Here is a 12406-nt window from a genome sequence, read left to right as displayed (position 1 = left end):
CAGTCATGCAGCTGCCAGAGTCCAGAGAGAGTACAGTTGGTCTTGCTCTCTCTGTGTGGGTACAGTAGATGATGCTCTCTCTTTCCCCCTCATCACTCCTAGGGTGATGTTGATCACCAAAGGCTGCGTCTGTGAGCTGATGTAGTGCTGTGCGTTATGACAATAAATATCATGGGGACGATAGAAGGTCAGTAGCACGATAGACACTTTTCTATCGTCCCCACAATATTTATTTTCATAACGCACAGCACTACATCAGCTCACAGATGCAGCCTTTGGTGATCCACATCACCCTATCGTTTCTACAGTAACTTCATCAATTATTCATGCTAATATATGAAGTAGGTTACGATGAAATGTATTGGCATGGTCACTTTGCATAAATTCGATTTATATAAGTGATGATAAAGTAATCTTCTCAAAAAAAAGCTTAATAATGTAGTTTTGCGACACGACTCTGCTTTACATTATTTGACGGACACTTTTAAAAATGTTAATTGAGTTTATTTTGATATCTCAATTTAAATACATGTATAGTTTTGAAAAAATTAGCTACTGCATCTACATCATTTGTTTTTATTTGAGATGTGTGTGTGTGTGTGTGTGTATATATATTGCTGAACTAAAAGGTAGTAATTCTCATTTGTAAAAGTTTGGTTTAATGTCACTTTGGAAAGAAGTTGGAAAAAAAGTAAGCGATGATTTTGTCATTTTTCGAAGAATAACTGAAAACATACTTAAATGTGGTATATTATGATATATATCGTTATCGCGATATAAAAAAATCCGAATCGTGATGCCCAGCGCTAAACTGATGTATCAAAACCGAGTCTCTGCGCTTTCCTTCGAGCGTTAAGCGCTGTGATGCTACTTTGCAAAAAGATCCAAAAAGAGGCGCAGTCTGGCTTCACATGTGTCGGAGGAGGCGTGTTCTAGTCTTCTTAACCCTCCTGGTGTTGGAGCATCACTAGTGATGGGGGGTCCTAATGATTGGGTTGGGTAATTGGCCGTGTAAATTGGGGAGAAAATGGGATAATAGAAATATTTTAGAAATAAAATGGTGAAAAACAGCACTTCTACTGTAGTGAATTCAGTGATTTTACAGATTTAAACACTGTGAAATCTGTGTGTCTGGTTTCTAGTCTCAGCCCAACAGCAAGTATAAGACCAGCATGTGCAGAGACCTCCGTCAGCAGGGCAGCTGCCCACGCGGTGCCAACTGCACCTTCGCCCACACCCAAGACGAGCTGGAGAAGTGAGTGTAACACACACACACACACACACACACACACACACCAAACAAGCTGCACTCACTAGTGCACTGGATACATGCCTGTGCTGTTAGAGGGTGGGAGGATAAAGAGAAACACACACGCACACACACACGTCAGGGTCGAGGATTGACCCGAATGACACACATTCAGGTACAGAATGAACATCAGTGTCATGTTATACACACACACACACACACACACACGCAGTGTGCAGGGTCCTGTATGATGCACAGAAGGAGAGGGAAGTGTCTTTCTGTTCCTCATTCTTATTCATGCTCACCCACTCAAACACCCACACCACATTTTACACACACAATACACACACTATATATACACACACACACACACTACAGCACACAGATCCCCAGATTCTCACTGCCTCTCCTTCCAGTAATCTTAATGACTGTCATTTTTCATCTGCCCCTGTCTGTTTTTCTTTTTTCTTTGTTTTTCTCTCCATCTTTTTCTGCTTTTTCTTTGTCCTTCTGCCTCATTGTCTTTTTCTTACCTTTCTTCATCTTTTATCTTAAAGACTCTCTTGCTCTTTTGCTTTTTCTGCTTTTTCTTTTTTTCCTTTTTTCTCTTTTCTCTTCTCTCTATTTTTCATCATTCTGTAGCTTTCTTTCTGTATTTCTTCCATTTTAACTCAATTTGTTGTCTTTTTTTCTCTCCTTGTCATTCAGTTTCTTTCTTCATCTTATCTAGTCTGTCTTTAATATTTTCTTTTCTTTTTTTCCATTTTTCTTGTTCTTTATCTTATCTTCTGTATTAATTTCTCCTCAATTTCTTTATTTCTGAAACATTATTTTTTGTTTAGGACAAGCACATACATATTGTGACGTGTTTGGTCTGCATTATAAAGTTTATAAACAACAAAGATTATTTGTCTGGTTCTGCTGGTTTATTTTAGTTTTAACTGTCTCTCTGTTCTGTGTTTCAGGTACAGGATGAGGAATAAGAAGGTGGTAGGAGGAGCGAGACCGTCTCCGGTGCCGCAGGTCTCTGTGTTGCTGAACTCCGGCTCGGTTAATCCTTCGCTGTGCTCTGTGGACGGGGTTCCAGTGTGTCTCCAGAACCTGGAGTCTGAGGAACCCTGTTCAGAGGAGTCGTCTCCCACTCGCCTCGTCCCCAGAGGAGGAGAACCGGAGCACGAGGACGGGCTGCTGAACCGTCCCAATGGGGCCAGCGGACTTCCTGCTGCCAGCCAAGACCAGTGAGACCCTCCTCTAACCAGAAATAGACAGTGTGTAAAAACACGAGTGTATTAAGAAAAGACTTAATGATCGAGTAAAAGCGCTAAACTAGGTTCAGTATTAACTTGGACATTAACTCTATGTTCAGCAGCAGCAGCTTTCACCACCTTAAATTCAACACACAGGAACATCTTTATATGACTGACTATCTATACCCCTGTCGATCTCCTTCTACCCAGCTCTCTACCTGTCGTTCTGTGTTTTTCTACCTCTCTGTCGGTTTGTCTCTCTATTTCTGTGTGTCTATCTGTCTGTATGTCTCTCTGACTTTCTGTCTAGCTCTCTATCTCTATCTGTCTCTCTGACTAGCTCTATCTGTCTATCTGTCTCTCTCTATCTCACTCTCTCTATCTCTATCTGTCTGTCTCTTTTTATCTGTCTCTGTCTAGCTCTATCTATCTCTCTTTTTATCTGTCTCTCTGTCTAGCTCTGTCTGTCTCTCTCTATATATAATCTGTCTATCACTCTGTCTCTGTGCCTGTTCGGCACATGAATGATATGGAAATTAATCTAAACATATTAAAATATGTTTTTTTTTTTTTTTTTGCTATGAACATGAAATAATAGATAGTGTAACACATTTTTTTTTGGTGTTCAGTGATGATTACTCTTAGGGCAGATTCTGAGTGGGGGAACGTCTGATTCTCTCACCTGATCTGAATAACGAGTTAAAGAGTCTGAGAACACCAGAAACTCCCTGCACTGAGAGCCCAATCAGAAACTGTTTAAAAAAGAAAATGTTTTTGGAATTGAAACTAATAGTGTAGGAAAAGTGGAATCTGGTAAGTTTCAGATTGGTGAAATAATGCTGTTCCTCTGAAGTGTAAAGCTACTTCCAGTTCCTCAGCAGCTTTTAATCTTTTACTAGGTTGCAGTGATAAGTTTTGGATGAACACACTCTGTATTAAGTAGAAAGCTAGATATAAATCAGTCATGGCTTCAAATCGTTTTATTTTTTTGTTTAAACTAAATTGGACCGATTCACTGTTTCCCCAGTGGTCTTTAAAACTTTGTGCATGTGCCATACTAGTACAGGGTAATCACACAAATTACTCTAATGAAGGTCTCATTAAGAGAGACAATGTATCTGTAGGTGTAGAAATGATTTACAGCTACTAAATGTTGCTTCCATCCTGAGTCCAACAGCTGCTCTGCAGTTCATGCTCAGGTCCAGGAGGTGAAAAAAGGACCGGTGGTTTGCTTTTGCTGTTTATTGCAGCTATAGCTGCACAGCTGCATCAAGAGATATGCAGTGTGGGTACGAGAGAAACACGTAGCGCTAATGCTAATGCGTAAAAGCAAAAAGACAAAGCATGAATTCAGATTTGACCATTCACATTGATGTTGCATGTTCATAGATTAGATACGTGTCCATTTTAGTCTGATTATCAAATTATTAAAATTTAACTCTCTTGTTCTCAGGAAAACTGCTTCTCCTCCAAAGACTCCAGCAAGTCCAAATCAGACCCCGGTGGTTCTGGGGCCACATCCTGCTGCAGCTCCTGCAGAGAGCGAGGCAGCTCCGCCCAAACGGGTCCAGTTCCCGCACAGAGCTCATCCTGAAGTTTACTTCCCCGACCAGCGCAGCCCATACGACCTGCCACCTTGCCCTGCTTCCAGTGAGTGTATATACACACACACACACACACACACATACACCTGATCCATATCTCAGTATAGAGTGGTATGGAGTGCTCAGTACAGTGTAGTTATAGGCTGATTTGGATGCAGTTACACACCATGATTCAGTATATCACAATACAGCTCTGGAAAAAAATAAGAGACCATTTTAGTTTCTGAATCAGTTTTTTTTTTAAACTAAAGACATTTCTCTCAAATTCCAACTAAAAATATTGTCATTTAGAGCATTTATTTGCAGAAAATGAGAAATGGCTGAAATAACAAAAAAAAAGATGCGGAGCTTTCAGACCTCAAATAATGCAAAAAAGATTTTAAGAGTTCAGAAATTATTCCAATCTTTATTGGAATAACCCTGGTTTTTAATCACAGCATCTTGGCATCATGTTCTCCTCCACCAGTCTTACACACTGCTTTTGGACAACTTTATGCTGCTTTACTCCTGGTGCAAAAATTCAAGCAGTTCAGTTTGGTTTGATGGCTTGTGATTATCCATCTTCCTCTTGATTATATTCCAGAGGTTTTCAATTTGGTGAAATCAAATGAACTCTTCATTTTTTTTAAAGTGGTCTCATTTATTTTTTCCCCAGAGCTGTATATTGTGTTGTATAAAAGAGGATATATTGTGATTATGTCAATTTAAAGAAAAAGTCTAAACTAGTTCTCTCTTGTATAGTATAGATAGTAGGGATTTAAAAATACCTCTGTAGATGTTCAATCAACTCCAATTTTTATTTGTGTAAAAGTACTGGGTTTAAAGCTACTTAAAGTATAAAAGTAATGTAAAGTGGGGGAGGGGGATTATCATGACAATACTATATTGATATTCTCTTACATCCCTACTGCACACTGATTAATCTTTAGACATCGCTAATTTAGAAAAGCAGCTAATTTTCTAATTTTTAGTTACTTGACCGTATATTTATCTCTGTCTCTATCTCTCTAATCTATGGCTAACTATTTATCTAGCTTTCTGTCTGTCTCTCTCTCTCTTTCTCTATTCTTTTTATATATCTGTCTCTCCGTCTCTCTATATTTCTTGCTATCTATTTATCTGTTTCTTTATCTATCTATATGTATTTCTCTCTCTCTCTCTCTCTATCTCTATCTCTCTCTCTCTGCCTTGCAATATCTCTCTATGGCTATCTATCTCTATCTATCTTTATCTATCTCTCTTTCCATCTATCTGTCTCTATCTATAAAGTAGAGAGTACTGTCTGGTTGGAGTATCACAGTGTTCAGTGTTTAGTTTGGTGTTCAGTGATGATTACTCTTAGGGCAGATTCTGAGTGGGGGAACACTGATTCTCTCACCTGATCTGAATAACGAGTTAAGAGTCTGAGAGCACCAGAAACTATTTGTTTAAAAAGAAGCTAATTTTCAGTTACTCAACTCACCCGTTTTCTTCTTTTTCTTTACCTTTTCTTTTTTCTTAATGTAGGTAATTACTACTCTTCCATGGTAAATCCCCACAAATCCTGCATGACCCGCTTTTCTCGCTCAAGTCCTGCCTTTGACTCATCGGCCCCGCCCCCTCTGGCTCCACCCTATCTGGAACCGCCCCCTTCCATCCCGTCCAGGGACCGATTGGGCCCCAGCCACTTTCCTCCAGCGTACAGCCCCATACACCACCCCCACCCTCACGCTCACGGGGTCTACGCCCCGGTTTACGACAGCCGGCGGGTCTGGAGGCCTCAGCTGTACCACCGGCAGGACGGCAGGAGTAACTCCCTCCCTCCTGAAGTCCTGCACTCCTCCATCTACCAGCCTCCTCTCAGAGAGCGCTTCAACTCTCTTGACAGCCCGTACTGCAGCGCCGCCGACCGCAGAGCTGCACTGCACAGGGTAAGACACAGTTCCAGCAGGTCCTTAAGTCTTAAAATGTCTTAGATTTAAAAAAAAAAATATATATATATATATATATATATATATTAGTCAGGGTAATTAAGGTTTTCAGACGTGCGTTTAATGCCAGTAGACAGGGCGCATGCTAACTAGCTACAATACTAGGGAAAAAAGTAAGGTTAGTGGAGAGCTAGCTAACATAGCTCACCGGTAATGTTACTATACTATCTGATATACTAATATAATCACATTAGTGACGAGTTGGCTACATTACCGTGGAGAGAACTAAGGTTTGCATAGAGCTAGATTACATAGTATAGGAACATTAGCGGTGAGCTAGCTAACATATAGCTAACAGATAACATAGCGACGAATTAGCTCAGTTATCGGGGAGAGGAGTAAGGTTACTGGCGAGCTAGCTAACATAGAAATGTTAGCGGCAAGCTAGCTTCGTTTCCTGGGGAGAGAACTAAGGTTAGCAGTGAGCTAGCTAACATTGTAACGTTAATGACTAGTTATCTCCGTTACCGGGGAGAGAACTAAGGTTAGCGGCGAGCTAGCTAGCATAAAAACGTTAGCAGCGAGTTAGCTCCGTTACCGGGGAGAGAACTAAGGTGAGCGGCGAGCTAGCTAACATAGTAAGGTTAGCAGCAGGTTATCTAGCTACATTACTGAGGAGAGAACTAAGGTTAGCAGAGAGCTAGATTACATAGTATAGTAACATTAGCGGTGAGCTAGCTAACATGCTATGGATTTTATATGGCAGTCTGTAGGTAGTTGTTCATTTAAATCAGTCTTAAATTATTACATTTATTGATTTGTTTGAAATTAAAGTCCACAAAACACTGTGGATTATATTCGAATTCTATCTCATTACACTCTTGTCCAATAAATTATATAATGAGAATATTAAATTCTTAATTTTCAAATTCAGCATTACATAAATGATTGTATTGTTTTTGGTTAAATATTTGGGTCGGTTTTATACAACTTTCAGTAGAACTGTTAAACTGTTAAAATTAGCATTTCTAATTTATGCAGATTTTTGTACGTTTTATGTACGAGTTAATTTCTGTTTGTTTTGTTGGACTAAGATTTCTTGTAAAGGATGCGTGTGGTTAGCAGTTGTGTGAAGTGGTTTCTGTGGGAGTAATGGTGGCTGTGTGTGTGTGGGTGTGTGGGTGGGTGTGTGTGTGTGTTGTGCAGGAATCGTATGGGCGTGCAGCGCTCGGCTGTGAGGATTTCTACAGACTGAAACAGGAGCAGTGGACTCATCAGCACAGCAACCACAACAGAGCACAGCCTTCACCTGTGTGCACTGTGGATCTCTGCCCAGAGGTAGGACATGTGGACGTATTGAAGTGTCATGTTTTGCAACATTGTAAGATTAGGTGTTCACCAGATATTTGAGAACTGTAATATTCCACCAAAAATGGCAAATTATTTATGCCAAATAATTCCTAATTAATTTTAGGTTATATTGCAATTGAGCTAAATAGTTGTCAGGGTTTATTAAAACACCAACGTTTGTCAACTTGTCACTAACTTTGCAAGTAGTCCAACTCTGGAAAAACCTTTTTTGGACTGTATGGGCCAACTATGAACTACACAAGTGATTTTTTAATACGTTTTTGATCACACACCCTGTACATCCCCCAGTGCCCCTCCCAAACTACCCCTCCCTTTTTCAAATTCAAGCTGAGGGTGAAGTCAGTTAAAATCAGGCTTTAGTTACCCATGAGTAATAAAGAGAATTAGTACATGCCTATTCCTTCGCATTTTGAGACGCACACTGTGTACTTTTCCTATCGTTACGATAGCGAAGACGCACTGACGCACCCTAAATCAAGCTGCATGGCGTATAACTCACCTATAGATTGATAAAATGGCGCCCATAGTGTACATCAGAACCATGGGATCCAAACTATATCCATCCATGTTTTCCCTTAAAGTTTTATGAAAAATATCATTTTTGCTATTTGCAATGTATGTTATTGTATACCATATTGCAGTACTGCAATATTGTATTGGCAGGTTCTTACACAGCCCTTGTGTACAATAGTATTTTTGGAAATCGCTCATAACTGTGCACTTTTTGAACAATTTACTGCCTGCATCGTTTACACAGCAACAGTGCTTGAATAGCAAATGAGTTGTGATCAGGTAAGTTTGTGGCGTATTGCTATCTTGTTCCCGTAACGGGCAGGTCAGTTTCCTCTGCTGAGAAGCGCTGGATACGTCCAATTAGCTGCACTGTTAAAATAGCAATCCGCCAAAGTCAGAGCTCACCTGACTCTTAAAGGGAATGATTTGGAAGTTGGTTTATTCCATGTTACGCCCCAAAAACACCTATAATAATTAAGAGAATTAGTGCATGCCTATTCCTTTGCGTTTCGTGTCGCGCAAGGTGCACTTTTCACGTCATTACGAAAGCAAAGACACACTGGCGCACTAAATCAAGCTCCGCAGTGCACTGCTTACCTATAGATGAAAAAATAGGGCCCACAGTGTACACCAAAACAGTGGGATGGAATTATTATCCATATGGAAAGTTTAATTTATTTCTTTTTTGCTATTTGCGATATACATTATTGTATCCCATATTGCAATACTGCAATATTGAATTAGCAGATTCGTACACAGCACTTGTGTGCACAAGTATTTTTGGGAATCAGTCATATCTGTGCACTTTTTTGAACAGTTGAGAAGTATTAATTTTTGGCATTTGACACCACAGCACACTTCCTCCTCCTCCCTCACTGCTGCTGTATAAAGCTATTTAAAGTGGAGCTGTTGCTCAGCAACTGATAAGTGTGTGTGTGTGTGTGTTTGGCAGCAGAGGCTGATGCTGGCTGACTCATTCTTCGCTGCTATTCTCTTCATGGCAGCCTGTAGAGTTGTAGTGGGTGTGAAAAAGTGAGAAAGTGAAAGATGATCATCTTTAATTCACATTATTTCTCTGTTTTCTCTTTCTAATTCTTATTTTCTCAGCATGTGGAGAGCGGGGGGTGTGTGAGCTGTAAGTGTGGGGGTGGAGAGGTGTCCCGGTACACTCCCTGGTCCCGGGGCTCAGTCGGGCCCTTTGACTCGGAGCCGATTGGCTCCGCCCACTCCTGTTCCCAACATGCTGTAAGTCATGTAAGTTCATGTAAATCGGCCTCACATAATATTTCAGCTCTAATAATTAACCTTCATGGATTAAAGTCCTCACTTTACTGGTTAAAATAGTATTTTTTTAGCTTAAAAACGCGAAGCTGAGCTCTGATGAAGCATAAACCTTGTTGGCTCTTGCTGCCAATTGTTTCCCATTTTTCACACTAAGATGCACTTAATATCCTTTAATTTCCCAAAAAATCAGGTGAGAAATCTGTGTAGGTTAACATCAAGCTCTTAATTGACTTTTTTTTAAAGTGTTTTTTTTTATTTTTTATTACAGTTTTAATAAACTTAGTAAAGATAGGAACTTAGGAAGAGAGGAACTTTTTCTTTGAGCTGTGGATCGATTGGTCAATTATATTTTTTCTCTTTTTTTGAGTGAATAATAAAACAGCTGTTTGCTGCTGTTTTTCTAGTTTGCTTGAACAACAAAAAAAAAAACTCAATACGACGAGGAACAGCAGCAGGAGCTCCTCAGATAAAGTGCTGTTCTCATTTCTCTCCAGGCAGGACAGAGCTGAGCTTCCAGTGTGTAAGCTGGTTCTGTTAACTGGCTAATGCTAGCTAGCTTTTTAGGGAGTAACGGGAGATCACTGATCCTCTTCCTGTTCTGCAGGAAGTGGAGGGAGCAGGAAAGCACTGGCTGCACATTTTTGAGCCGTACCGGCGGGTGAAGGAGGAGGACCCCATAATCCCGTTTGGAGAGGGACCCATTATCTCTAAATGGGGCGCTATTTCCAGAGCTTCTCGCACCGAATACCACACCACTGAACCGGTCCAGGCCACGGCGGCTCAGAGCAGAACCAGCACCACTCCCATCAACTTCAGAGGTACGGATATTTACATTGGGGTTTCACAGCATTGCACAGAGTTTTCTGTGCTCAGTCACTCTGAACCTGATAAGAGTCTGGTGTTCAGTGATGATTACTCTTAGGGCAGATTCTGAGTGGGGGAACACTGATTCTCTCACCTGATCTGAATAACGAGTTTAAGAGTCTGAGAAACACCAGAAAATAAAGTCAGCTTTCTGTTATACTATTAATCTAGCCCTCTTTTGGAATCTACAAATTATTGTTTATTGCTTAAGGTCAGTGCAGTGTGCCTGCTGAGGGGAAATAACAGGAGTATCAGATGTGAATTACTGTGTATGTGGCGTCCCTTGAACACTGTTAAAGGCCATTAGTCCCAATTCATCAAGTTTTAGGAATTATGTTGTTTCACAGGGTCTTTACTAAACTTAGTTAGCTCATCTCGGGGACGAGAAGAAGTTTTCTCTGAGTTGTGGTCGATTGGTCAATTATATTTTTTCTCTTTTTTTGAGTGAATAATAAAACAGCTGTTTGCTGCTGTTTTTCTAGTTTGCTTGAACAACAAAAAAAAAAAAACTCAATACGACGAGGAACAGCAGCAGGAGCTCCTCAGATAAAGTGCTGTTCTCATTTCTCTCCAGGCAGGACAGAGCTGAGCTTTCAGTGTGTTAGCTGGACCCTGAAGGGTCCTGTACTGAAGGGTCCTGATCAATACTTGAATTAATCCTCCTATAGAGTAAAAGGCTGTAAGTTGCATGCCATGCCAGTTTTATTTAGCTATGCCTTTTCCCTTTCTTTTCTGCAGATTATGGCTCTCACATGGAGCAGGGCGAGTGCCGATGGGGTCCATGCGGTTTTGACTCCAGCCGCTCCAGTTTCCTAGAAAGGTAACAAATTAATATGCATCGCACTTTTATTTTAATCCATATTAAGGGTTGTAATAATGAGGCAGTTTATTTTCATTTTTTTTGAGCTGAGGGTGGAGTCAGCATTAGAATTAAAGGGGCACTAAGCCCCCTGATTCTTGCTAAGTTAGTTCAGCAAACATGTACCATCCTAACAGTGTACAGCTTGGCGAGACCTGTAAAGCTAAGCTAAATTAAGTAAACAAAAAACATTTTAGACAAGTCAAACGAGTGCTTGATGTTAATCTACACAGATTTATCTGTGTAAACTGTTCATTTGGGTGAGTTAAGCACTTCTGTGTATTTACAGTTATCTTAGATTCCCAAATTTCTCCAGCAAACAGGCTGGAGCATTAGCATTAGCAGCTAATGCCACCCGACAGTGCTACAGTGAGGAACCCTCAGTGTTCCAGTAAACCAGGGTAATACTAGCTAGCGGTTTTTCCAGCAGTGCTAGCTGCGGTTGGCAGCAGTCTACAGTCTACAGTCTGATAAAACTCACCCGAAAGGCCAAAGAGCTAATGCTTAGTGCTGTTAGCAACTAATGCTGCTGTAGAACTAAACTCCTGTATAAATCTGTACTTCAGTGGAGTGGCTTTACTGCTCCTTAATACCTGACTGATAGAATTCATACATAAGGAGCAACGGATTATAAGGAGAACTGATGATTTTTGGGGAAATTAAAGGATTTTAAGTGCGCATTAGTGCAGACAATACGGCAAATATTACTGAACTGTGTTCCTGTATGTAAATTTAATATTGATTTTAAAGCTAATGTCAAATTGCTTTGAATGAAAGGAGGCATGTCCAGTTTTGACGTATAATGTACCTGGAGAAGTTGAACCTATTTTCTAAACCTATGTTCCTCTGCCAGTTCTTAAAATAGATCCTGACTCAGTGAGTGTCATCGTTTTGGTGTCTGTGTGCATCAGATGGATCACTGTTATTGATTTGATCAGTTCCTGGAACTCGTGTGGAATTGTGTCCTTTCTCAGTAACTCTGATTTTAGTTCAGTGTTTAGTTTGGTGTTCAGTGATGATTACTCTTAGGGCAGATTCTGAGTGGGGGAACACTGATTCTCTCACCTGATCTGAATAACGAGTTTAAGAGTCTGAGAACACCAGAATATAAAGAACTACAGGACAGTTCTGTGTCTTGTGGTGTTGATTTCAGCAGTAATAGTGATTTTTGTGTGTGTTTGTGTGTGTTTGTGTGTGTTTGTGTGTGTTTGTGTGTGTTTGTGTGTGTTTGTGTGTGTTTGTGTGTGTTTGTGTGTGTTTGTGTGTGTTTGTGTGTGTTTGTGTTTGTGTGTGTTTGTGTGTGTTTGTGTGTGTTTGTGTGTGTTTGTGTGTTTGTGTGTTTGTGTGTGTGTTTGTGTGTGTGTGTTTGTGTGTGTGTGTGTGTGTGTTTGTGTGTGTGTGTTTGTGTGTGTGTGTTTGTGTGTTTGTGTGTGTGTGTTTGTGTGTGTGTGTTTGTGTGTGTGTGTTTGTGTGTGTGTGTTTGTGTGTGTGTGTTTGTGTGTGTG

At 40.4% G+C, this 12406-nt stretch overlaps 1 protein-coding gene across 3 annotated transcripts in view; it reads left to right on the top strand.

The window, feature by feature from the left end:
- Positions 1-12406, top strand: part of rc3h2 (ring finger and CCCH-type domains 2) — a 40978-nt gene that overhangs the window by 23466 nt on the left and 5106 nt on the right. For 2 of the 3 annotated variants that reach the window (XM_022680954.2, XM_022680955.2), the window contains exons 9-16: positions 1143-1255; positions 2215-2487; positions 3950-4146; positions 5607-6010; positions 7217-7348; positions 9002-9148; positions 9783-9996; positions 10781-10862. In XM_022680954.2, coding sequence (XP_022536675.2) covers positions 1143-1255; positions 2215-2487; positions 3950-4146; positions 5607-6010; positions 7217-7348; positions 9002-9148; positions 9783-9996; positions 10781-10862 — 1562 coding nt within the window. The remainder of the gene's footprint in view (positions 1-1142; positions 1256-2214; positions 2488-3949; positions 4147-5606; positions 6011-7216; positions 7349-9001; positions 9149-9782; positions 9997-10780; positions 10863-12406) is intronic. The other variant, XM_049468554.1, reaches the window with a different exon arrangement.

This window comes from Astyanax mexicanus, chromosome 20 (assembly GCF_023375975.1).
Source record: "Astyanax mexicanus isolate ESR-SI-001 chromosome 20, AstMex3_surface, whole genome shotgun sequence".
Lineage (NCBI taxonomy): Eukaryota > Metazoa > Chordata > Actinopteri > Characiformes > Acestrorhamphidae > Astyanax > Astyanax mexicanus.
Note: the sequence above shows the minus strand (reverse complement) of the source record. Positions and strands in the feature narration are given on the sequence as shown.